A 24,784-nucleotide genomic window follows, 5' to 3' on the forward strand; every position below is an offset into this window, starting at 1 on the left:
TGAGTCTACTTTGCCACAGGCAAGTTATGGCCAGCCGGTCATGATAGAGCCAAACCAAAGAGCCAAGAGTAATTCAGGAGGTCTCAGAGGAAGGGAGGCTGATCATACATCTGCACACTTGCCTTTGCTTTGTGAAAGGTGCAATGCATCCTGCTGCTTTGGCAAATGCTTCTGGGGTAGCATTACAAACCGTTCATTTTTGAAAGCCATTCTTCTCTTTGGTGCAAGAATTATTAAAGCTTCTGAGAGTTTAATTAATGGTGAGAATTTAGCCACATGAAAAGGAGAAAACCAGGGCCAACCCACCCATCTAAGTCAATCTCACGTCTGTCCCCTTGTATCAGTGTGTTACAACAGGCTCTTTCACGGTCACATGAGGCTGACCAGGGGACACACTTCTCACTAGATCTAATACAATGAAAAGAAAAACTGTCTTTTTCCCCCTGTGGTCTTAGATGCACATGTGGCTTTTCATACCACACACATCATGTGTTCATGGAATGAAAGGCCCTTTTGTAACACGCACACACCAGTCAAGGCAACTTAACATCGGGTAGGATTGTTAACTTGGTTCCCTAAAGCCTCCCATACACACTGCAGCAGCACTGCACTGGAGGAACAATGTGGTTGAAGGAATTTGACCAGCTATATTATAAATAACTCACAATACACGTATCACCATTGCTGCTCCACCCAGGTTAACTACCTTTACTTAGTGGAGGTAGTTTTTCCCAATAGGAACAGAGGAAAACTTGAAGACAGGTCTGATGATTGCTGTGCTTGGGATGGCCAAGACGTTCACATGTCTGTATTTCAAGGAGTCATTACCACCCTACAAGTACTCTCAAACGTGGCCACCTTCCTCTGCTGCCTTTATGTCAGAAGACCAGTAAGAACCATATTTCCTTAATAGGATTACCAAGCAATGAGCCTTTATTCTTTAGGCCTCGGTGCCTTTGAATGTACCTGTGTAGGCAGCAGGTAAGCAGTCATCAATCAAAGATTACATTTTGCAAATTTGGAGGATGTACCTCATGCGTATCTTAACAAGATCTATTTGATTTGAAGCAGCAGCTTAACTGCGCAGTTCCAAGCAGCAACAGTTCTCTGTCCAAGCATGGAAATATATCTTCTTGAAAGACTATTTTATAAATCAAATTATGCTCAAGGAAAGCAGTCCAATCTCAAAAGGAAATCTTGTTCTTCTTGCAGGGCCTGGTATAAGGGTGCACATAAAATGATCTACCAGATATTTTCGAAGTTGAACAACCCAAGTTGTATCACTGATTTAGGTAACTCCAGAACGGGCCAGCTGTGTAAATGCCCTTCATCCCTTAAAAAATAAAACAAGGAACACAGACAAATTTAACAATTTTATTAAAAATTGTACCAGTTATTAGAAAAAAAATCCAAGTATTAAAGTATTAAAAAGCACCAAAGAAGAAAGCACAAAGCAAATATACTGCACAGATACAAAAAAGGAGCTCTGCCCAGTCACCATTGGTACAGGCAGGAGTCCTGGAGGCACACAACCAGGATAAAAAAAATGCTACATTCTCACTGGGTCTCAGTCCATGGCAAAGAAGGTGTGTGCACTTCAGGACTAATCCAGACAGAAATCTCACAGGAGAGCATCAGGTTTACTTCTGCAGCAGGACAGTGTCATACTCTGCTGAAAATCAGAAGGCATGGGGAAACCCTCCACTGAGAGGAAGTTTATTAAGTACATAGCAAATTCTAGCTCATCTTACCCTTTTTGTTTTCCAGATGAAGGATTCTGAAATTTGTTGTTGTTGTTTTTTAAATATCCCACTGAAGGAGAACAGTCATGCAGAAAGCAGGGGGGGAAGGAGGGGAAGAAAATGTGAATCCACATTTCACAGTATTCTCATCAGTGAATTTCACCTAGAAACATGGGAGACTGTACTACATACCATGGAAGAGAACAGAAGAGAGCCATGATTATTTTAACCAAAAAAACCCAACATCTACATACCTAAACTCAAATTTAGTGGCAGGATTTTCAAATGCACCCAGTGGAAACAGACATACATATCCTGTGGGTTGTTTTAAAATTTCCCTTTTACAAGCCTAACTTCTGACATGTATTTAAGGAGATACTGACAATGTCATCTTTCCATCACACCAATCTCTCCCCATTTTGTCATCAAATACTCCTTTCAGGATAGTCTCATCTAAAACTGAGTTGAGGAATTGGTGATGATGCTCTCCTGGAGCCATGTCCACAAACTGGGGAGACTCCTTTAGATTTAAGAATAACTTTATACATGCAAAATTTCCATAATAGATTTTAAAAACAGTTTAAGAATCTACCCTTCCCACCCCTCTGTTCCCCAAAGGCAGCAAAAAGTCTGAAGACAGAACTGAAACATGGCTTTAAAAAACAGCCCACAGACATTAGGTTTCGCTTCCCAGAAACCAACTTCCAGCATGGGATTCGCAGGAAGAGACCCTCCTTTCTGTGGCTAAGGGGGAAGGTGAGGCACATGGAAGAAAGAAGGGTAGGGGATGTCAGACTGCATTCAGTTCAAGAACACACACGCACACAGTCTCGCACACACACATAATTACATTCCAGTGCATTTGATGTGTTTGGTCTTTTCTGCTTTTCCTGGTGGAGAAGAACTGAGCTGTGTAACACCTGTGTGAACACATGCAAACCAAAGAAACAGAGACCACTGAAGTCTTTAGGAACTGTAAAAGATTGTCCTAGGATCTTTTATCAATTCCTTGAGGTATTTCTTCTTGCTAAAACAATCAAAGGCAACAGGTAGGCATTTTGCAAATGATCACAAATGCCAGTTTGAACAACAGACTCTTTTGAAGGACACTATGAAAACCTTTGTTGTCAAATTATGCTAATACTCAGCAGTGCTCGGTTCATGTGCAGACCTCCCATTAAAATGAACCAGCATTCCATGGTTCTTTTATTTATGATCCCACAGTAAATACTGCTGGTAAAACAAGGCAAGACCTCCACAAATCTGCATTCTTGTTTGATGCTAGCACATATGCTGAGTGCTTTCTCTATTTTTCCCTTTAAAAATACCCTCAACAGCACACCATTCAGCATGTCACAGTCTCACCATTCCCACAACTTCAGCAGAGATATGGGTCAGGACCAGCAGTGGAAGGGTGGAATTCATTGTAGAGTTGATAGGGTCACATTGTAATAACTGCCTCAAGTAATTTTGCTTTTTCTTAAAAAAAACCCCCAACCTTTCCTCCTAGTCTACTAATGGTCAGGATCTGCTGTTTCCCAGAAGAGTGCCAAGTGCCACACCGAATGAAGTTCCACCTTGGGTACAGCTCCAGTGACTGCTACGGAGCAACTCCAGGACTGTAGTAACCTCACATACACACATAATCCAGGCTTGAGGGGACAAAATAAACAGCCAGTAGAAAGAAAGATGTCTTTGCAATCACACTTTCTACGCCAAGAAAGACTGGGTTCCTTGCCTCTATTCCCTTGCTGATACACAGCTCCAAAACAAAGGCTGACAAGGAAGTCTCTTTCAGGACTCCTCAAACAAGAGTTTAGCCAACAAATATTTAGTAACAAGCTATTTAAACTGAAATATGTGATCAGTTATGCAGGAATTCAATGCTACCAGAGATCATCAGCACCTTGACAGAATGCTGCAGCCCTACACAGATCCAGCAGCAGCCCTTTCCATGAAAATTCATCCTCTCCCCTGCCTTTTTTGTATCCTATTTGCAGCAGTTTGCAGCTATCCCTGGGCAGTCACTTTGTGATTACTGGCTCAGCTTTCAAGAATTGCAGGAAACAAAAGTAAAGCTAACTATTCCCTACTAGTACCAGGCTTGCTGGATCCTAGGATGGGCAGGGTACAAAGTATTCAAAAGGGTGGGAAGCTGGGAAGGGATAGGAACAACTCCATCCCTCAAGGAAAGACAGTTGAGGTCTGAAGCCGTTCTGGAGATCTGGGGAAGGCAAGTAAGATATTTCAAGGCTGCTGGCACCATCAGCAGCAGCTCAAGGTTTCCTTAGGAACTACTCATTAAAAACAGGAATTTGTTTTAGGAGAAAGATCCAACTCTTCTTTCTAAATTGTTAGACTCTAGTTTTACAGCACAGAGAGAAACAGTGTCCCATTCTTCTCACCAAAACAAACTAATATCTAAAAACCTGAGCATAATCCTTCAGCAACAGGATTTAAACCATGTTCTTTGGAACCGTTTCTCCAAATAATCGACATATGTCCCACACTGCACTGCAGTAGCTACTCTGTGGGCAAGATCTCCCCAGCAGGTGCTCAAGGGGCCTTACAAACATAGAATGGGTGACACATAGATGAGTGCTGAGCATCCATGTGTTTGTTGATAAATGTGTGAAATCTTCCCACTGTTTCCCCAAGTAGGTGAGACTTTAAGTATTAATTAGTTGCTTTTCCCTAAGAGAATAATCAGCCTGCCCCTCCAAATCTACATGAAGCAAAGTAAGACTTTAGGGTTGACAGAGCATATTTCCTTTCTCTGAGACACGCAGATATGGAATATAATTAAATATATTATCAGTGGTTGTAAATCTCTGGCACCAGTAACCAACACGCATATTGCAGGAAGTCGGCCTTTGCCTAGCATTAGCTCTATGTCTCCATTACAAGTATTGTTGTTCAAGGAGATTTTAACTCAAGACCCTGGCATGACCAATTTTGATAAGTCTGTTGTTGCAGTGGGAAATATGGACTGGCAAAGATGTGTCTTTCCCTGAGCCAAATGACTTTATTGAGGCCAGCAGCCTGACTGAGGAACCATTTCAGGTACTTGTTTCTCCATGTTAAGAAGAGTCTTGTCCTAGATAAACTGGGTGGGTCTCAACACTAGAAAGTACCAGACTTATCCTTCCAGCTTATGCATCTGGACAGGCCTTATTGGCCTGCTTAGCTGTCAAGTCAAGGCAGAGGGGAAGGGGAAAGCTCACAATGGTATTTAAATGTCAGAAGCAGTTGCTGAATATTTCATAGTTTGCAGGGCTGTTATGATGTAGCACTGACTGTTCCTGATAAAAGGGTCCTGGCAAGCAGAGGAAAATGCAAGCATCATATCCAAGGGTGCCACACAGGGAGGCATCATTGCTTCATTGCTTCCTGAGCCTCTGCACTTCCACTTCTGCCTCTTAAAGAGCTTCTTACTCAAGAGTCTTCTCCTTAACATTTGGCTTCTCAGGGGTCCCCAGTTCAGTCTGTGCTTGCACTACCCCTCAAGCTTTCCACCTAAATTTAAGTCGTCTTTCTCCAACGACCAGCGTTTACATCAAGCAGACTGTGCAAAGCAAAGTATGGGAAGCCTCATCTCTGTCAGCATGGGCAGAGAGAGGCTTCCATCCTGTTGCAGCATAGTCAGCAACAGCTATCACTTAGATCACTCTGGGTAACTCTGTAGTGCACATGCTTAAAGAAACAACACAAAACCAAAAACAATCTCCCCTCCTAAAAAAAAAATTCCCACCCTCCCTCTCCATAAAACCCACCCCCAAAAATATTACTTGAGATTCATTTATATGAATTATTAACCATCGTGGACAAACATATTACTCTAGCCCTAGCTAGAAAAATAACACAAAAGGAGAAAAAAAAGGCTTTTCTCACATAAACTCTCTCCTTATGTTTAAGGAGAGTGACTGTGAATATATGAGGGTGAAAAAGGCTTGGGGACTTCTTTCGGGGAGCTAAAATACATTTTGCCCCAGTAGAGCAGGATGCGAATCAAGAGAATGGGGCTGGGAGAGAGCAAGAAGGTCCAAATGTAAGTCTGTTCAGCAAACTGTTACCAGACGCTACAGTGCAATGATGAGATTACACAAATACCAGAGAAAGCATGAGTTAGAGACAAATATGCAAAGAGCGGTGGAGAAGGAAAGTATATGTGCAAGTAAACTACTCTTCCATACAGCAATGCTTATTTTTCAGAGTGGATCAAGAGCAGAAGAATTTCTCAACACCTGCAGCTGACATTTGTAACACAACTGAAGAGCAATTCTCTGGACAGCTCTTCCTCATGCTGGTTGTATCATTTGAGACCTACAACAAGGTGCAGTGGCAATATGGAAATTTTCGGAAAAAATAATAAGAAAAAATAATAATTGCTTCTCTGTTCATGTTTTACCCTAGTTGTTACTGGGTTTGTGAACTAAGTATATTTAAGGCTACAGAGAAGTAGCCATCAATATTTAAGGCTACTTCCTTTTGGTAGGGTAGTTTCCCTGTGCTGGTCCAATAGTGTCAGCCATATGGACAAACCTCTGAGTGCATACAAACTGGGAACTGATAGAAGATCTCCCTTGAAATAATATTACTGCTGCTAGTCAGGATATGCTTACAGCAGCCTCCAAACACTACATACTAGAGTAATGGACACACTGCTTGTACAGTGTACATATCAGACTAGATGCTAATTAATTTCCCTGTCAAATCCTGAAGCAAGATTATCAGATGCCTGGGATCTAAGCCTTCCTGACCAACCACATTATGGTGAGAGCAAAGAAAACCAAAACAAAATAAACATCCATCATAAAACTACTAAAAACATATACATTAGCATTGTATAAGAATGACACTTGTGCCATATTCCATGGGTTTTGGCTTCCTGCTGGCTCATGGGCACTGAGAACACTGAACTGAAAGCAGGCAGTGGCAGAAGCTAATAGCCACCAGGAACCCCAAGAAGGTTTCATTTTCAGACTGTTCCACTGGATTTTTTTTTTTTTTAATTGATGGCAACAACAAAGAACAACTTATTGTGAGAGAGCTGCAAGTGGTGCCCAATGGAATGGCTGAAGAGGTCAGATTTCTTTGTGATTTTCTCTCACACAGGGTACAAATAAATAAACAGTAACCAATGAATAAAACAAGTAACCTGATGGATCTAAGCTACTTGAATGTTTTTCATTGCTAAAAATGTGGAGGAATTGAGCATCTCTGCTCTGGAAGATAGCCAAAGTACGTTTAGTCATCAATCCCAGGCATCATTTTTAACTAGCAGCCAAAATGACACTCCTGCACTCTACTATCGACTACTACACAGGGCAGAGGAAGCCGTCAGTCTAATACCTGCCTCCCTTGCACAAAGGTCACCGGTGCGGGGAACCAGCAGCAAGCTTTACCAAACACACCCACATTCTGGCTTTCCTTCAACAGTGTTGGACAAGAGCTCCCTGCCTCGCAAGGCAGGCAGCAGCAAAGAAGAGTCCATAAAAACACCCAAACTTGAAGACGAGTATCAGAAAGTCAGAGTCCTCACATCCGGCCGGCGGTGTGCAATGTCTCGCCCCCGAACCAGTGTTTGTTCAGTGCTCCCTGCAGACTGGATGTGGCCTGAAACAGGCGGGCGAAGCTCACCTCTGCCCAGTGTGGTTCCTGTTCACCTCTGCGTTTAAGGCCAAGTTGTGTAGGAAGAGAAAAAGCTGCCACCACACTTGATTTCTGTTCTGCTGATGCTGTAGAGAAGAACAGTTAAAGCAAGGTTATTTATATTTCTAGAATTGCAACATACCACTTCTCTTTTCCAATAACAACTCAGTTACACTTTTCAAGAGCAGACACTTTAATCCCATCAGCATAACAAGGGGGTGCAGCAAGGGATGAGGGGAGAGAGGGAAATGATAAGTTCTCCAGAAATAATTGTAGCTCTAACATTACAAAAAGAAAAGAGCAGACCCTTTATGCATTGTGCACAAGAGGATTAAACTTTTTTTTTGCTTGTAGGATTTCGCAGAGTTTAGCCAAGTGCTGTTTTTAATCAGATTGGCTTCTGAGCCTTTCAAAAGCCCCAGCTGCATGAACAAACAACCTTTTTTTTTTTTTTTTAAAAAAAAGCCCCCCTTCACCCCGAAAGTAAAAAAAAAAAGAAAAAAATATAACTGGTGATCCATCTGTAAGTGATTTGACACCGTGAAGGTCAAAGGGTTAATCTTCAATTTAAACCACACTGCTGAGACAGCAAAACTCTGATTTCATCTAGTACAAGAAAACACATTCGTGCACACACACACTCCCCCACCCTCCCCCCACCACATTTTCCTTCCCAGCATCTCCAAGATAATACTGCCCTTTTTATAGCCACTTTTGACAGTAAGCCATAAATAATCAGCCTTGGAGCCCTTTCCTACTGACTGGAGCCAATTAAACCTTAAGCAAGAACATACTTGAAAACACACAAAAAACCAAAACCAAGAGGTTATTTCAGGTCCCATTGTCAAGGAAGAAACATGGGAGTTGAGTTTCAGGGGGACACCAGACTACATAATGCAGCTTTGGGACAGGGACACTGTTCCTCCTTTTGTTGTATGTAATCACCCCTGCAAAAGTGGCTCCGATTATACCCCCACCTTCCTGCTCTTTAATAGCATCTCATACAAACAGGTGGGTTTCTCTTTACATTGCCCAGTCTGGGATACTATTTCACCTCAATAACCGACCCTCTATTAGAAGTCAGTCTTCATTTTCTCATCCAGAATTCCATATTTGCTAAGCAGGCATGATCATTTCTGGAAAACAAAACAAACCAGCCCAAATCTCCGCCCCCCCTACCCCCCTCCCCAATCCCCAGCAGACAAGGAAACAGAAGACTGGCTTCCAACAACTTTGCCTCAGTACACAGGAGTTCATAAAAGAGCACTGAAGCACATTATATGAACAAGATGTTTCAACCCAGATTAGCCCAACAGGGCAGAACAACACAGTTGCAAGGCATTTTTTACATAATCACAAATAAGAAAGTTGCAACTGGAGTTGGTGTATTGGAGATATGTCAATAGACAGCTCTTCAAAGCCCTCCCAGATAGCCACTAAATTACGTTGTATTCCAGTGTGAGTAGATCTGTGCCATTTGAATCACAAGTACACACAAAACAGGCTTCCAGAAAACCTGTGTTCATCTCGCATCTTAGCAGTGGGTCATTATTCTTGCCATCAGGACTTAACAAGATGAAGAAATGGATTTGGAAGAGTTCACACAGATCCCACCACACATTTCAAGAGCACTGTGTTTGTAGCATAACCTGCAGGCAGTGGCTCTAGAGCCTGCTATTATTTATTTCAAAGTAACTAGTCCTGGGTTCAGTCCTTACTGACTGCACAAGCATTGCTAGGTTTACAGGTGAAAACAATCTTTTATAAACGGTCCTGTAGGGCTGGGTTAAAAAGCACTCAAAAAGCAAGATGGTTTTTGTTTTGTTACTCGCATCTCAGTTTGATCAGGTTTGCCCCTCCTCATGAAACTGCAGAGATTCTTCTCATCCTCCTCAATACAGCCACACTCCTAAAACTGCTCAAACATGCACAGGGAATCACAACGTCCCCGTGACATCTAGATACCCGTGTTTTTATCAAGCCATTACAGCTTAGGCAGATTCCTTAAACAGAGATCTTTGGGTAAGATGTCAATGAAGCGGCATGCAAGAACAAAGCGGTCCTCTGCAGTTTCCACAAGCAAGGAGCTATGCTAGGAGAGCACAGTGGACAAACATACTGCAGAGGCTCTGAAGACAATCTGCTTTGTTAGATTATTTTATTCTACTGGCAGCCAAGAGAATAAAAAATTGTCTTATAGAGACTTAATAAGGGAAATGCAAAAGGATGTTTAAAAATTGGTACACAAATCCTAAGCTTGAAATACATCTCAGCTTCACTGGTGGACCCTCTCTAATGGAAACTCTCATGGAATTTTATAAAGTGGGTTAATTGGGGGCACACAAGAGGAGTGCTGATCTGGCATGTACAATTTTACTATTTCACACTGTTGGATGATAAACACATATAAGAACCCCCATATTAATGTCCTTCTTCATGTAGGAGGCTGCTTTGTGCTTCTCACACCATAACAAGTTTCTAATTATTCTGTCTCCTCAAGTTTTATACATCACCTTGGGAGAAAAGGATTACCTGCTCTTTCCAGTGATAAGTAAAAGAGGCTATGTTCTGAAAAAAACAGTGGAAGGACTGAACTCATATGCCTCTTTTTTTTTTTTTTTAAGGGGGGAACTTTTTGAGGAAGGTATTGAGTTTTGTTTTTATTTGGTAAATAAGAGTTTTAGAGCTGTACTTTAAGATGGGTTACAGGCCTGCAAGAGAATCAGTGGGATGAGAAAAACTCTAATGTATTTTAGTTTATATTCTATTGTGTTTACTTCCCTGCCTCTTGAAGTCACTTTTTGGTACAGCATTTTTGTCCTTTTCCAATTAAAAGTGTTTCCCATAATTGCCATATACACTCAAGGAGATTTCCATGCAAGAGCAGAATGGGAAATATTTTACCCTTGTTTCCCCTTGCTTATAAGAAGCATAACATCTCAAATAACTTTTTGAAGAGTGGTGACACCATTTTATTTTGAAGTGAAAAAATAGAGCACTAGATTGAGGGCAGCTTTCCAGGTTTTATTCCTAGACCTAGGAATTGCTTGTATTTCCCTAGGTCCATATTCAGCCAGCATTTTCTTCCATGGTGGTGTGGTCCCACACACACTTTCACTGGCCTACACACTGGAGCAGACCACTCACACTGTTCTCTCTTCACAGCAGTGCTGGAAAGTGAATTAGAGCAGCATAATGATCAAGGCCAGAACTAAAATCTGAAAAAAAAAGTTGCCCTTACTTTTGAACACATCATCCTAATATATCCGATCCATGGCATCATCAAACTGATGCTTGTGCCAGGACAACAGAAACATGATGACCTGTGAATAGGAGCAAGGTGGGACTACCTGCTTCAGCAGCAAGCCTAGCTAATAGGGTTTGGAGTTATAGCTCCACTTCTGGGCTGATCTGCTTTCTGTGGTACTAATTCAGCATGGGACAAAAGCCACAGAATGGGAATGGCAGATATTATTTGCAGTAAACAATTTATGGAAAGAACTAAAAAAAGTCCTTTTCACAAGTTTCTGTGTCTTTTTTCCTAGATATGCCTCAGCCAAGACCAAAATTCTCAAATATTTCAAGACTGAGGGTTTTTTGGTGTGGTATAATTTTGCTGTCAGGAAGGACAGAAAACCCAGAAGAGTGATTCCATGAATTTCGGTTGTTTGGGTTTTTGGGTTTTTTTTCAGATGTGATACATTTTGGGACATTTTTCTAAGATTCGTAACTATTGCAACACTGATGTATAATTACCCTAAGCTTCACCAGGCCAATTTGTCCTTTATCAAAATAATTCAATCCTCAGGGTCACTACTGCACAAAAATACCAGGGATGAACACTTTGCCACCTCCATGGGAAGCACCAAAATAACCCTTTTGAGGCTCCCTTCCCAAGAAGGAAAGAAGCATCTTTTGCCCTCTATACTAACTGTAACTAAAGAAGAGTAGACTTGTGAATACAGTAAGTCAACACAAAGCTGGAAACACATAAAACCATTTCCTATTGCAGCTGCTGCTTTTTAAAGGGGATATCCTTAAGAGACTGTCTGTCTGAAGCATTAGCATGAATGCTTCAATGAGTCACAGGGAAAGGCCATTTTACAGGAAAAGTGTCCTCTGCAGCAACAGTACATTAGTGAAGCCTCTTCCATGAACTGTGCTGAACCAAAAGCCAGACTACTTGTAAACAAACACAAAAAAAACATGCAAGACTTTTACTGGAAGCAAATGAAAGAGGAACATGACTGACCTGACACTTATTCCTTCCCTGTAATTAATTCCTAATACGTTTCACACTGTAAGCATACAGATATATATCTGGCAAATAACACCCCAGATGTCAAGACCTTTTTTACTCCTACTGAGCCTTTGCACGGGGTGATCATAGGGAAGATCAGGACAGGTAATGCACTTCAAAGAAAATGCTGTCCATCTGACACAGCTCTTTGAATCCATGAGCATAAATGTTTAACAGATTAATAAGATTCATTTTTACTCTTGATGCATATGTGCCATTAACACCTCTACTTTAAAAGTACATATGTTTGTCATACACACATGTTGTATGTGGGTCTGTCTGGTACACCCTGTCTACCCTCTCGATCTCATGGGCAGCTTCTGACTTTGCTTCACAGATTCCAGAAAATTAAGTCATATTCTGATCCCATCTTAACTAGAAGAATTAATATGGCCCTAAACGGTGCTGTTAGAGAAAAAGAAGAAGAATAGCATATGTGTACATAGAAACATTATTCTTCCTTTAATGACTAATACGAGTATTAGCAACAAGTTGTTGGGATTTTATTTATTCACTGAATACAGAAATACTTGCACACCGGGAGCAGTTGCTGACTCATCGCTGAAGGCTGTTTTGGCTGCCAGGTGGCTGGAGGCATATTGTGCTACTACAAAATATGCTTTAGCTCAGAAAGATTAGAAAGTCACAGTCCCCACGGCAACAGAAGTTACAGAAGGTGTCCCCTACTGGAGAGAGAAATGCAGACCATTGGAAGTCAAATACAAATCTTTCCAGCTGTGATTCCTAATGACCAAAGTGTAATGCATGTGTAAAAGCAGCAGAGAAAAAAAGGAGGCAGTAACAGAGGAAAAAAATGACAGAGGAGCTCAGAGACATGGTTTCTCGTGGCAACACAACAAAGAGGATGAGAGATCTTCCTTGGGAAACTCCATCCTTCTGGCTCACAACGACTCTTACATGGGACTAAGCCTGTGGTAGAAGGAGGCATCATCTCAAATACTGCTTCCTTTCTCATAAGCCTCCATCAGGCTTTGCGACAAGATAAGCAACACGTGTGTTTATGGAGAGAGGATATGCAGTACTGGGCAGAGCCGAAGGGATGCGGGGTGCAGGGACCCCCAAAACCCACGTATGGGCTGCCCAGCCCAAGCAGGGGAGAGGGCACGGACTGAGGCGCTGGATCCGAGCAGCAAACAGCGACGGCTGTTGCCCCAAACCTGCTGCCGGCGCAGCTGCGCAGGTGAGCCCTTTCTCAACTTTCTCGTAGTTCAAAAACAAACACGCAGCCACTCGCGCCTTCCTCTCCAGCGCAGGCAGGAAAGGGAAGCAGACAGCCGCCATGGCAACAGCCAGCTGACGGCAACCTGGGAAGGGCAACCACCGGCCACCGCGTTCCCAGGCCCCCGGCCTTCCCCTCCTTCCCCATCCCAAGGGGCACGCTGGCTTATTTTCCAAAAATATAGTAAATAACGATCCTGTATTTCCACAGAGCCGCACCTGATACCACTCTGTACCTGTGGCACGGGGTCCGGCACGGCTCGCCCCCATGCTCTGGGTGTGTGCGTGAGGGTGCAGGAAGAGATGCCCAGGAGAGGACACCCCACACCGCCCAGCCACGGCCAGCAGCTGCAAGAGTTTTTGACTCTTTTAAGAGTTTATTGACTGAACCTGCGTGTGATGGGGCAGAGCTGTTCCACAGCTCCCGGTGTTCACCGCCTGCCCTGCGCGGGCCGCGGGATCCGCTGACCTGTGTTTGGCATCCGTTCCTTCGCCAGCAGAAGGGAGGTGCTCCCAAAACTGCTCAGTGCTGCGGAGACCCCCCCCTAGTGATTAAAGTCTGCCTCGGGGTTTGCTTAAAATAACACTTTAAAAGTTTTTACAGGAAAAATATCCTGGCGCGGGGGGGAAGGGGTGGGCGCGGGGCCGCCCGGCTGCGCGGGGAGGCGGCGGGAGGGCAGGTGCAGGGCTGGAGCCTGCGGGCAGCGCAGCCTCTCGTCAGCAGCGCCGATGACTCAGAGGCTAAATTTAGCGAGCGATATAAACACAGCCGCCGAGCGCAAACACGGCCCGGCCGGGCCCTCGCACGCACCGCCCGCTCTTCCTCAGCCGCCGGCCGGGTCCGCCGGCCCTCGGGGGGCTCCAGCCCCGTCGCCAGCACCTCCTCAGGCCTGCCTCCCATCAGGGAAAACCTAACTGGGGTTAACAGGAGTTGCCTCACTGCTTGTTTTTGGATCACTATTTTTTCTGCCGTGGTCCGGTCCTGGGAAGGATTCCTTTTCAATTGGCGAGGTAGCTACTGAGGAGAAACAAACAAACAAGCAAAAAAACCCCACCAGCATCCAAACGGAGACTATGAAAGGCTGGCAGGACATTCTTCCTCAGTGGCTTGAAACAAAGGAGGACTCTGCATTTGGGCACTTGCTTTCCTGCCTTTCCACCATAAAATTTAATTGAGTAAAATACAAACATGTACACTCCTCACCATAAATAATCAGTCCAAACATCTCATCATCCCCCTCAGAGATGGCACTATCTTAATAAGATCAACCAACCGAGGTGGAGGACTGGAGGCAGAACAACTGGGTTCCTATCAGCAATTCTTGCACAATCTCAGTCAAGTTATAACCTGCATTTTCTACTCTCCCACAATAAAAAAGAAGTGGGGTGTTACCATAATTATTTCTTAATTGAAAAATAATTTCTCAGCTGTCATACTGCTACAAGCAGAAAGCACATTACCACTGTCACAGTGCTGCAAGAGCTGAGGAAGTCTAGAACCTGTGGAGACTGAAGGGGTTGTACAGGAGAGACAGCAGCACTGAACACTGATGTTAGAAATACTGCAGAACACTTCACTTGTACTGTCCCAAAGAACTGGTTTGTGCTCTTTATTGTGAGCAATCTTGGTCTTTTGAGGTTGTGGCCCCACTGCCTCAGGACAGTCCTGTGTCTGGCAGGGTGAAGGATTCATGGCACACAGTTGCACAGCACTTGCATGGCTTTCCTGCCACCCAGCTCCCTTATCCTTTGCCCACTTCCTCTACCAGAGCTAGGCAGGAAGTTTTGCTTTTTAACATTATCCCCTATCTTAAGCAGGAACATACACGGAATATATTTAAATCTTTTGTCAGCTGAAAGCATAGAGAAGGCTAGATTAGGATGATGTGGAAGTTTTTCGGTTTTTATTAAACTGATGTACAATGATTCTATGGGACTTGCATCAAGAGTTTGTATGGCCCAGCCTCCAGCAGCAGCCTTACATGGCTGCCTGAGGAAAAGCTGAGAGCAAGTACATGCAATAGCTTCCACTAGTATTCTCTTTCAGCATCTAACTAGTTTGAGCTTAGGACTTCCTGAGTCAGATCTGGTTTCTGTTTATTTAATGTCTGCTTCAATGGCCATAAACTTGTCTCAATTCCCCTTGAACCCAGATAAAGCACTGGGATGCACAATATGCCTTGACAAGGAGCTCCACAGCTTTCACCTGTTGCATGAAAAATGACCTCATTTACTTTGACCTGGCTCCTACTAGTTTGACTTAATTTTGCCTAGTTCTTTTACTGGGAGAAATTGGTCTATTCATCTCCTTCATGTCACTTTATGTTTTATGTTTATTCTGTTTAATATTGCTTCCCTCTTGGTTTGTATGTTTTTTGTATGTTTTAGCAGTCCTAGCCCATTTTTTTATATGGAAGTTCCATTGTCCTTCTTGCCCTTCTCTGAACCTTTTCCAGCTCTGCTGCATCATTTTTGGATGAAGAAAACCAGAATTTCATGTAATATTCAAAATATGGTAGAAACATGGATTTATATAGCGGCATAATTATGTTCTTGTTCTCAGTTTCTTTTCTTAACATACCCAAGAATACCATTTCAGATTAGATGTGAAATGGTCCAGCAAGTTTCTGTTAACCTAAATGTCAAGTAATCAGCTCCACAGGCAGCAGGACTTCAAAACAGGTGCTAGGCAAGGGGCAGCAGGTTGTTGTTGTGTCATTGTTATGCATGGAGAAGGTACACTTCCAAGCCCACCTCTTCCTTGTCATTTGTCAAAATAAAAAAAAAAGAAAGAAAGAAAAGAAAATCTAACAACATTAAGCAAAAAATCTATCTCCACTCCCTCATATCAAATTTCTGACTCTACTGACCATAAGAATGGCCCCCTCCTTTCCTCAAGCCTAGGATTCTAGTTCCATAGCCCTGAAATAACTTTGTTTTACATCTCAGTCTTCCCGCCCAACCAACCCCCTCCCCTTTAAACTGGGCTCACTCACTTCTGCAGTTCTCTCCCTCACCATGCTCATGCATCCTCAGCTGGAGATTCAAGTCCTGCACTGATAGGCAATGAGCAGAAAGCAGAGCTGAAGAGTTGACCCACTGCTGTGCACAGCAGCAGCAAGCACCAGCCAGCAGGGAAGATCCTGAAACATACTGACCTACTCAGGAAACAAATGAACAAAAACACGTACCCCAAGTCTCAAAGATACTGTAGGTACAAGTGAAGTATGGTGCTACAGGCTTAGCTGCAGGACAGTCTGAGTCTTTGCATTACATTATTAGGAAGCTTTTCTGAACATTTTTCCTAAAATATAAAGTCATCATAAAGAACAAATTCCTGCAAACAATTCCAGTGTAAAAAAAGCAACTGTTAAAATGCCCCAAACGTTCTTAGTAATGAAAAAAGCCTGATGGAGTTTGGGATAAATGATGCACATGTAGTGCTGTGCACCCATTCTCTCATGCCATTAAGTTTCCGACAAGTGACACGGGCTCCTTGTTGCATAAGTAGAAGTGTCTCAGAGGAGGCCTTGATAACTCTCATGAGAGACAGAGAGGAAAAGTATGCAAAACATAACACATTTCACTTTCAAAGGAAAATAACATTTCCTCCTGGACATTTTCAGTGTCATTAGCTTGAGGCAAACAGGTACATGCCTAGCTGTCTGCCCACAGCCGGTGCAGGCATTTGTGTTCCATGGGCTGCTGAACCCTGTTGCAGTGATGGTAAGATTTACTTCCTGAACCAGCTGGGGAATTTAGAGAAACTAAGTTTTCTGTAGCTAGATCCACAGAGGCTTTTTGAGCATGGTCAGCATATCTAAATCAACTGCAGGATTCCTGATGTGTTGGAAAGGGACTTTGTTGTTGTTTGTAATGCACTTATTTACTCAAGAAAGCTCAGCTCTGATTCAGCATCTGGTTCTCATTGAGGCTTAGTTTTTTTTAAACTGAGCTTTCCAGATGGGTTGACTGAAGCACAAGGAGGTCAAGAGACTTGTCTGAGGTCATACAGCAAGCCAGTGGCTCTGCTTGGACCTGAGCCCAGAACTGTTCAAGGCTACCACTCCTTGGCTCTTAAAGAGACAATTTTATCCCCTGTGAAGTGATCTTATCTCCATGAAGAAGAGATGCAATAAAAGCAGTCCCCTCAAAGCTGCAGCCTGCTTAAAAAGAGTTATTTTATTTGGAAAAAGCTGTAGCATTCCAGTGTCTCGTTGAAGCCTGTCAAACTGAAGGGGTGTGACACTGATATACAGTGTCATCCACTCCACCCCTATATAACCCTGTGCTCCTCTGGGGCGGCTTTACACTGCTGCCACCGCCATCCTTGATTGTGTACTCACATCCCATCTAGCAACCCCTCATGTCATGATATCCACTGTCCATTCAGCACAGGTCGAAGCTCCTCCTCAAGGCAAGGAAACTCAAGTGCACTCAGGACCTGAAGCAGAGCCCAAGCACTTGTTGCCACAGCCTGGACATGCCAGGTGTGGGAAGCACATCCCAGCCAACAAACCGGCAGATCCCCTAAGCTCAGCTCCATTCTCCATAACCTCAGAGCACACTCTTGAAGCTCAGCTGCAGGCTGGGCTACAGCAGCAGTTCACAGATGCCGTGGCAAAGGCACACTTGCTTCAAACCAAGGAGAAGGTAGCAGGTACTGCTTCTCTTGCAGAAAGCATGGCTTGTCTCTACCTTTGTTTTCCAGGGGCAGGGTGAAAAAAATACAACAGAGGGAAGTTTGCCAGAAGCTACACAGCCTCAATCAGGTAAGGGGCAGTAAAGAAGTCAAGAAAACTTAGATGGGTCTCACACGTCATTATGCAGAGCCCTTGCAAACTAGATCAACCTGTAGCAGGCTCTGCTACTTAGGAACACAGAGCATTGCTCAAGTCCTTTCAAGAAATTCACCATCTTAAGGAGATGAAAGACATCGAGTTCTAGGGAATGTTGTTATTGCTCTAGCACTGTTCTAAGGATGAAATAGCCAGGTTTTAAATTACTGTTTTCTGTTTAACATATTAATAGGAAATGAAATCCTGAAAGTGGTGTTCGTGCCAAAAGCAAGCATAGGTGCAGCCAACTTTCTTATTCTTACTAGATGCATACCCAAAAATCTTTTGTATAGCCAAGAACCACAGAATAAATACCATTTAGCTCCAGAAGCCCAGAGAAGAGATAACAGTGACTCTCCAGGGTTCCCAGTGTGGGATGGGGTTAGACCATGCATGCAGCTGAGTCCAATGACAACGCAGTGATGTCAGCCTCAGCAGCTATTGCCTGCTCAGTTTCTCTCTCAGCCAGGGATGTACATTAACCAGCAGCCTTTGTGTCAACACAGCCTTGCTGCTGCAGCAGCAGAATGGGAGCCACACCTGAACTGCTGAAGAGTCTCACAGAACTCAAGAGCCATGAGAAGGCAGCTCTTGAGCTAGCTGGATGCACCATTCCAATGCTAAAAGCCTCTCCTAACTTCCACTGAAAGAAGACACACATTTTCTTTTCACGGGTTCACAGATAAATGTTTTGTAGGCTCTGAAAACAGGCATAGCTTGTTGAAAACCAAGCTTGCTCTCTCTCAGGACTTCACAAGACCACACTGGTGTGACTAACTTTGTGGTATTCTAAATCTGATTCAAGACACCACTCTGGAAAGTTGGTTTTGACCAAATGTTTGAGACAAGCTGGAATGGGGCTTCCAAATCAGGGATTAGTTTCACAGCAAGATAAACGACAGCCCAGTTTTCCATGTCTCAGAGACTGCCCCTTCCAAACCACAGCACATTGTGAGCTACTCACGTGTCTCCAGGGGCAGACCGCCTGCTTCTTCAGCACCGGGCTGGGCAGACTCATTGCACATAGGACAGAGGGGTTTCTCCACAGGGGATTCATGCCAAAAGCCAAAGGAAATCCTCCATGCAGGACTGGGAGGGAAGGGATTGGGCATGACAACAAAACACTCCACAGGGAACGGTGCTTTGGACACCAATATGTAGCTCAATACTCAGTTTCCCTGACAAACAAGAAAGAATCCCTTAGCAGATCCAAATGCCAAGGCCTATCCCAGGGTCAGGCTGTGGATAACCACTGGCTGAACTACTTCGTCCTCGGGTTAAGTTTTAGAGTTGGTTTGGTTTTTGGTATTTTTTCCCCGTTTTGTTTTCAAATTTAAATGGCTGAAGGCCCCCGCTGCCGTCCCCTTTACAACTTGTTGCTGTTCCAGTTCAAACAAAGAACGCAGAGCCCCTCCTCTGGCGGGCCCCGGGGGCCGGGCCGGGCCGCGCCGCCCAGCGCAGCCGGACGCCTTTGTTTACTACGGCTGCACACGCCGGGCTGGCCGCCGGCCGCGGCTGCGGGGCCGGCCGGGCACCGGGAGCCCGACCCCGGCTGCCGTAGCGGGGCCAGGGCGGGTGGGCGCTCCTGGACGCGTTTCCAAGGCACGGGCATCAGATAGGGACACTCCCCCGAGATGAAACGGGTCAAGTTACAACCAGTTCCACCAGTTCAGAGCAGGGCTCCTCTGCCAAGTTAGTTAAACCTTCCCTTTCCTGTGAGACAGCCTGGCGAGAGAGCGGGGCCTGCAGCTAACGCTGGCAAAAAGGCGCCACCGGGGAAAACCCCATTCAACCACAAACAACACATGTTAAAAGTCTCGTGGTAGCTCTTTATTCCTGCACTTTGCTCAATGACATTCATAGCCCCATCTACATTTCTACAAGCTAATCTTCCTTTTCCTTCGTTAATCCTCCACCTGTTAGGAGATGAGAAGTTCCAGAATTTCTTCATCTCTCAGATGACACAGAGAGGACCAAGCCTTTGCCCAGCCACAAGCCACACTCTCTGACCAGGACAGAGATCCTCACTTACCTTTGAGAAGGGCTGCAAATGATCCCACAGTTAACAGAGCACAAACTCACTTGGAGTAACATAAACTTTCTGTCCCTTTCTGAAGTCAGCAAAATTTCTTAATATACAAGCAGATACACCCCTCTTGGGCTTGCATGGAAGTGGCAAACTGCTGCCTGCTGCCAAGCCTCTGCCACCTCTGACCATCTCTGTATGGGCTGAGATCTCCATTTCATCTCTACTCAAAGGGGAAGGAGAGCAAGGAAGAAAGAATCAAGGGTTCTGGGGGTGATGGTTATTTTGTTTCTTTGAACAGCAGTGTTTGGGTTTTGTTGTTTTTTTTTTTTTAAGAAAACAAAATCAAGAATCTGGAGTGTGGTTTTCAGACCTGATGGCATCTTACAGCTGTCTTTTTGTTGTGAGGAAGTTAGTCACAAGTCTGAGACACTAGCTAGGACTGTCTGACTAGTAGCTGCTAGCAAGTCTAGTATGATGTAAATATACTTTACAACATTACATAGAACTACCGTTAGACAACAAGGAGTGTCAGAACAGACTCCAGGCTTGTTATTTCCAAGACAAGGAGCTGATATAAGCCACTAATGGCTACATGTTCCACAGAACAGAAAGTGCTGGTGGTGAGGAGGCTGGAGAAGAAGAGTAAAAGCTGTAATAAAAACCATGAGGAAGATCCCTGGGAAAAGCCTCAATCCCCACTGCTGATGAACTGGAAGAGCTGGAATAGCAGCAGCTAACACAGAAGAGTTCCCTTCCCAGGCAGTAAACACAATCCCTCACAATCTCTTCCCTCCACCTGCCAATCCTTAGGAAGAGCAACCAATCTAGCATAAACAAAATCCATCAGGATACTCCTGCCATTTTATCGCTGTTGGCCGTCTGTTGTCTTAAACAACAGCTCACTTAGCTGATGCCTGGAGCCACTCTTCAGAGTAACACTCTTGGGCAGGTAAACCCCCACCTTCCCCTCCAGAGACACCCTACCCTCTGTATGTGGAGCCGGTGGAACTGGTCGGCAATGCACTGCAACTTCCGTGCAATCTGCACCTCAGCACGTGCTTCCCGCTGGCCTTCCTGAGGTTCCTCTTGGAGGTGCGGATCCAACACAAAGCCAGCTGGGGGGACATGTAAACGGTAACCAGCACTCCCTACAAAACAGATCAGAAGAGCAATTCTTCCAGTGCAAAGATTAGCTTTTCTACTCAGTACACCTCATGGAGGAAAGAGCTGCACATAATCCTAAATTTTTGACTTTGAAGTCTAGCTCCTGAAGCCCAAACAATGACCGTGTACTGTAACACAGTGCAGTAAAACATTTGCCCAATTTCAAATAAACTTATATCGATTAAGCAGAGCATTGCGCTCATTCCCATAGTCAAATGAGTGGCAAGATCTTAAAATTGATTCCTTTTGCTTGTTTATAGTTCAGCCAAGTGCTGTGATTTGGGGGTTTTTAATAGCAGTTTTGCAATTTTACAGGATATCTCCCTCAAGTTGTCTCCCCTTAAAGGTAGCAGTATCTTTTCTGTCAGTCTTTTCTCAGTTTTCTGGTATTTGGTGATATTAGTGATTGGAATTAAAGCTGAATTGGATATACAAAGCTGAGTGGTGACCCATCAATTACTAGTAAAATACTGGATGGACATGCTACTTAATCAGCAACTTTAACTCCAGTAAAGAGCCTAAAAGCTGTAACTTTTTGCATTTTCTTCTGTCCACTGAAAACTTCTAGGAGTTTCCACTTCCTATGTGGATGAGACCCACCATTGGTAGTTAAAAAATGTAGGCAAATTGTAGGATATGAAGTAAGGCGAACATTTAAACATCTAGCAGTAAAATCAAATGTGATAGAATAAAGCCAAAAAGAGAGAGAGAGAATATCAAAGACAGCAGAAGCAATGAGCAAGTGTCTGGTTCCTGCAGTGAACAAGCAAGGGTAAGAAAATACAAGTTGTCTTTCTTGAGGGAGTAGGACTAAAGCAAAATTTCAGTCCTTTAATAAAACACCCTAATGAAAGAGACCTTGCTTGATTGGGGATGTGCTAAAGGGACAGTTTCCTTGCTGCAAAGCTAGTGACTCTGGAGTGCTCTTACCATAGAAGAGTCTCCGTGGCTCTTCAGTGACTCCACAAGGCAACATAACATCCTGACTGGAAGAGGATGGGCTGAGTGTTTGAGTTGCCTTGTCCTGCTGCTCAGGATGCCTGATACCGGGACCACAGCAGTGTGTGAGGGGGAATAGCTGAAACCTCCCCAGAAGGCAGCTGTAGGACTGGTTCTGTGTGAAAAAGCCAGTTGCAGTCATCTCACCAGGCTGACCTGCAAGTCCAAAGTCATCAGAGTGAAACACGTCATCGTCCAGCCCATCCAGGCTAGAATAGTCCTCTTCCAGGTAGCTGGGGCGATCCATTGCTCCTGCAATAAAGGGACATTTGAGGAAACAGCTAAGACACAACAAGAATGTTGTCCAGGAGAGAACGCCTTCTGCTCCAACAATAAAACACAGCTGATTTTACCACACCTTCCCTCTTCCCCACTTCCTGTTGCTGCCCATCTGCATAGATGAGAGAGGTGAGTGACCTGTGGTGAAGGTCAAGGCTTTGCAGAAAGTCCTCAAGTGCTGGGCCAGAGAGAAAGTTCACATGTGTGTAAGTCCACCCACAGCTCCAATTCCACTACTGCTCACAATTAGATAGCAAATCCCCAACCTCAGCACACAGAAACAGAAAATATGTTTTAAAAAGCAACCCAAATCCTTCCAATAGCCCCATGGCCAGTCAGTTTCTTTGGGGTCTGCTTTGCTTTGGCCTGCCATATTTGGACTTTATTGTGTATCCCATTTACTTTTTCCCTACCTCTTGCTTATTGATGAAGAAAAGCTCTTGTAATCACAAGGCTGCAAGGCCAGATTTTTAAGAAACCCCAGTGGCTGCAAAACTTAAGAACTGTCAAAGCCACTTCTGTGAAGCTCTCCATTACTTCTCCCTATGAGGGCCAGCTTTCCTTTCAACTTCTCATTTCTCCCCTCAGCTCCACTTAAGATGTGTCCCAAACTTGGCAATGTAGTCACTTCCTTACCCCTCTTACCCTCAAGCCTACATGCACTGTCAGTGCAATGATTCATCCTACTACTAAAGAAAAACAGGGCTGGTGTCAGCATTTAAAGCAGGATTTTGGTAGTTGCCACAGTAAACACTCCTGTGCTCTGTTGCAGCACAAAGCTGGACAAAGATGGTGGAGAGGAAAAATCCCCAAACAACCTAAATCACTATTTCAGAGCTCTTTGTAAACATAAAGCAATTAGAAGCAGTATTACCAAAAATGCCACAAGTCCCTTTACTGTTACCTGTGCTTCTAACCCAATTGGAAGACAGACTCCTAAGAGATCCATCTCCAGGATTTCCACCCAGTTCCAAACAAGGCAGTGAAATTCAACTCTTCATGTCTCTTCCTTTGCTCTGGTTTGCGAAGCATTTAACAGAATGGAAGACTAGCAAGAGGAATTTCAGGCCTGAAGGAGACATTAATAATAATTTTATAAGGATGTGCTCAGTGCTGCCCCTGGTGCTCCCATCTCCCCCCAGGTGAGCAGCACTCAGGACACCAGCACACTAGAGACAACAGGACCAAGTAGTGCCAGAACTGTTTGTGCAGGGCTCTGGCTTGGGCACACTATGGCTATTTAAGTTGCTGCATCTCAGCAGTTCACACAACTGAGCCACAGCTCCCAAATAAGTTTCTGCAGAGCAGAACCGGTACCAGCCCCAGAGCTGGATGCAGCTCTGCTAGACAGCAACAGTGGCAGAGCACTCCTAGCATTCTCATCCATGGCTTAAAGTAGCACACTGAAAGGAGTTACGGGCCCCAAGAGGCAGGCATGGATGATCTCCTTGCCAGCTCTTCTGCTGGATCACAGCCACCTGACAGAGAGGCAGGCGGGAATGTACTTTGTCTTTGCAGGAAGGTTTGCCAGATCTCATCTGTCAGCCTCACTGGGACGCGGGCATTCCTCAAAGAAAGTGCAGCAAAGGCACAGAGCAAACCCCGAACAAAAGAGGGTTTAAAGAGCAAGAAGTTTAACTCGACCTCCTGCAATACGGTCCGACCTTTTTGCAGAGCTCTTCAGAAACGCCGAAGAGAGAACGCCGAGGCAGCGCGAAGGATAACTCGTCCTACAACTCGCTGGAACTCCTTCTATAACCTCCAAACGCAGCTCACGCTGGGAGCCACAGACACCGGACAGCTCGGGCTCCGGGTCTCTACCCGACGGCGGGCACACGGGCACGGCAGCCCGCGCGCCTCCGGTGCCGTGTCCTACCCACGGCGCTTCCTTCCACAAGCCAGCGGCCAAAGCCGCGGGCCGGGGCAGCCGCACGCTCGCGCTGACAGGCAGCGGGCCGCGAGCGGAGGGAGGGCTCAGCGCACACGTGCGTGCCAGCGTCCCAAAACAAAGCTGGCCGGCCTCGCTTCGCCACCGCCGGCCGCCTTTAACTCTTCCCCGCCCGGGCTCCAGCCCCGCAGATGTGCCCCAGGCCAAGAGGTTTAACGCGGCTCCTCCGGGCAGCGCCGTGGGACGAGACACCCGAGCTCGGCGGGGCGGCCCGGGAGGGCCAGCGCTGGCTGTGGAATCAGCCATCGCCTACATCAGCAAATAATCTGCCTTCTCAGTGCCTACCGAGCTCATTCCTAGCCCGCACCCTCCCTCTTTCTTCCCGCTCCCCAGCAGCCGCGGGACTGGGGGCAGGACCGGCCGGGCGGGGGCTACTCCGAGGCGACCCCCTTTCCCTGTCAGGATCGCACCCGGCCTCGGAACCGCCCTCACCGACGACCTGGCTCAGAGCGGCCGGCCCCCAGTGGCGAAGGCGCTTCCCGGGCACTCACCGAGAACCGGGACGGGCGTCCCTTAGGGACGGGGCGTCCCGGCAGAAGCCGCCGCCTCCGCACCGCCAAACTGCGGCCGGCGCCGGCGGGCGCGCCGCGAACA

General features: G+C 45.2%; 1 protein-coding gene across 7 annotated transcripts; it reads right to left on the minus strand.

Moving 5' to 3' along the window:
* Nucleotides 1–1,360: 1,360 nt before the first annotated feature.
* BMF (Bcl2 modifying factor) lies at nt 1,361–24,784 on the minus strand. Of its 7 annotated transcripts, none has more exons than XM_048307638.1 (5): nt 24,682–24,784; nt 23,147–23,311; nt 21,895–22,119; nt 20,785–20,948; nt 1,361–7,480 (listed from the first exon to the last, which is right to left on the minus strand). In XM_048307638.1, the coding sequence occupies exons 3-5, from the start codon at nt 22,103–22,105 to the stop codon at nt 7,379–7,381; spliced, it is 477 nt and encodes a 158-aa protein (XP_048163595.1). In that variant the 5' UTR covers nt 22,106–22,119; nt 23,147–23,311; nt 24,682–24,784; the 3' UTR covers nt 1,361–7,378. The 7 variants fall into 7 exon arrangements, with proteins under 7 accessions (XP_048163595.1, XP_048163597.1, XP_048163594.1 ...); XM_048307640.1 differs by lacking the exon at nt 21,895–22,119 and adding an exon at nt 22,120–22,215; XM_048307637.1 differs by having other exon boundaries at nt 20,785–20,915; nt 21,895–22,215.

The sequence above is a fragment of the Corvus hawaiiensis genome, chromosome 6, assembly GCF_020740725.1.
Source record: "Corvus hawaiiensis isolate bCorHaw1 chromosome 6, bCorHaw1.pri.cur, whole genome shotgun sequence".
Taxonomy (NCBI): domain Eukaryota; kingdom Metazoa; phylum Chordata; class Aves; order Passeriformes; family Corvidae; genus Corvus; species Corvus hawaiiensis.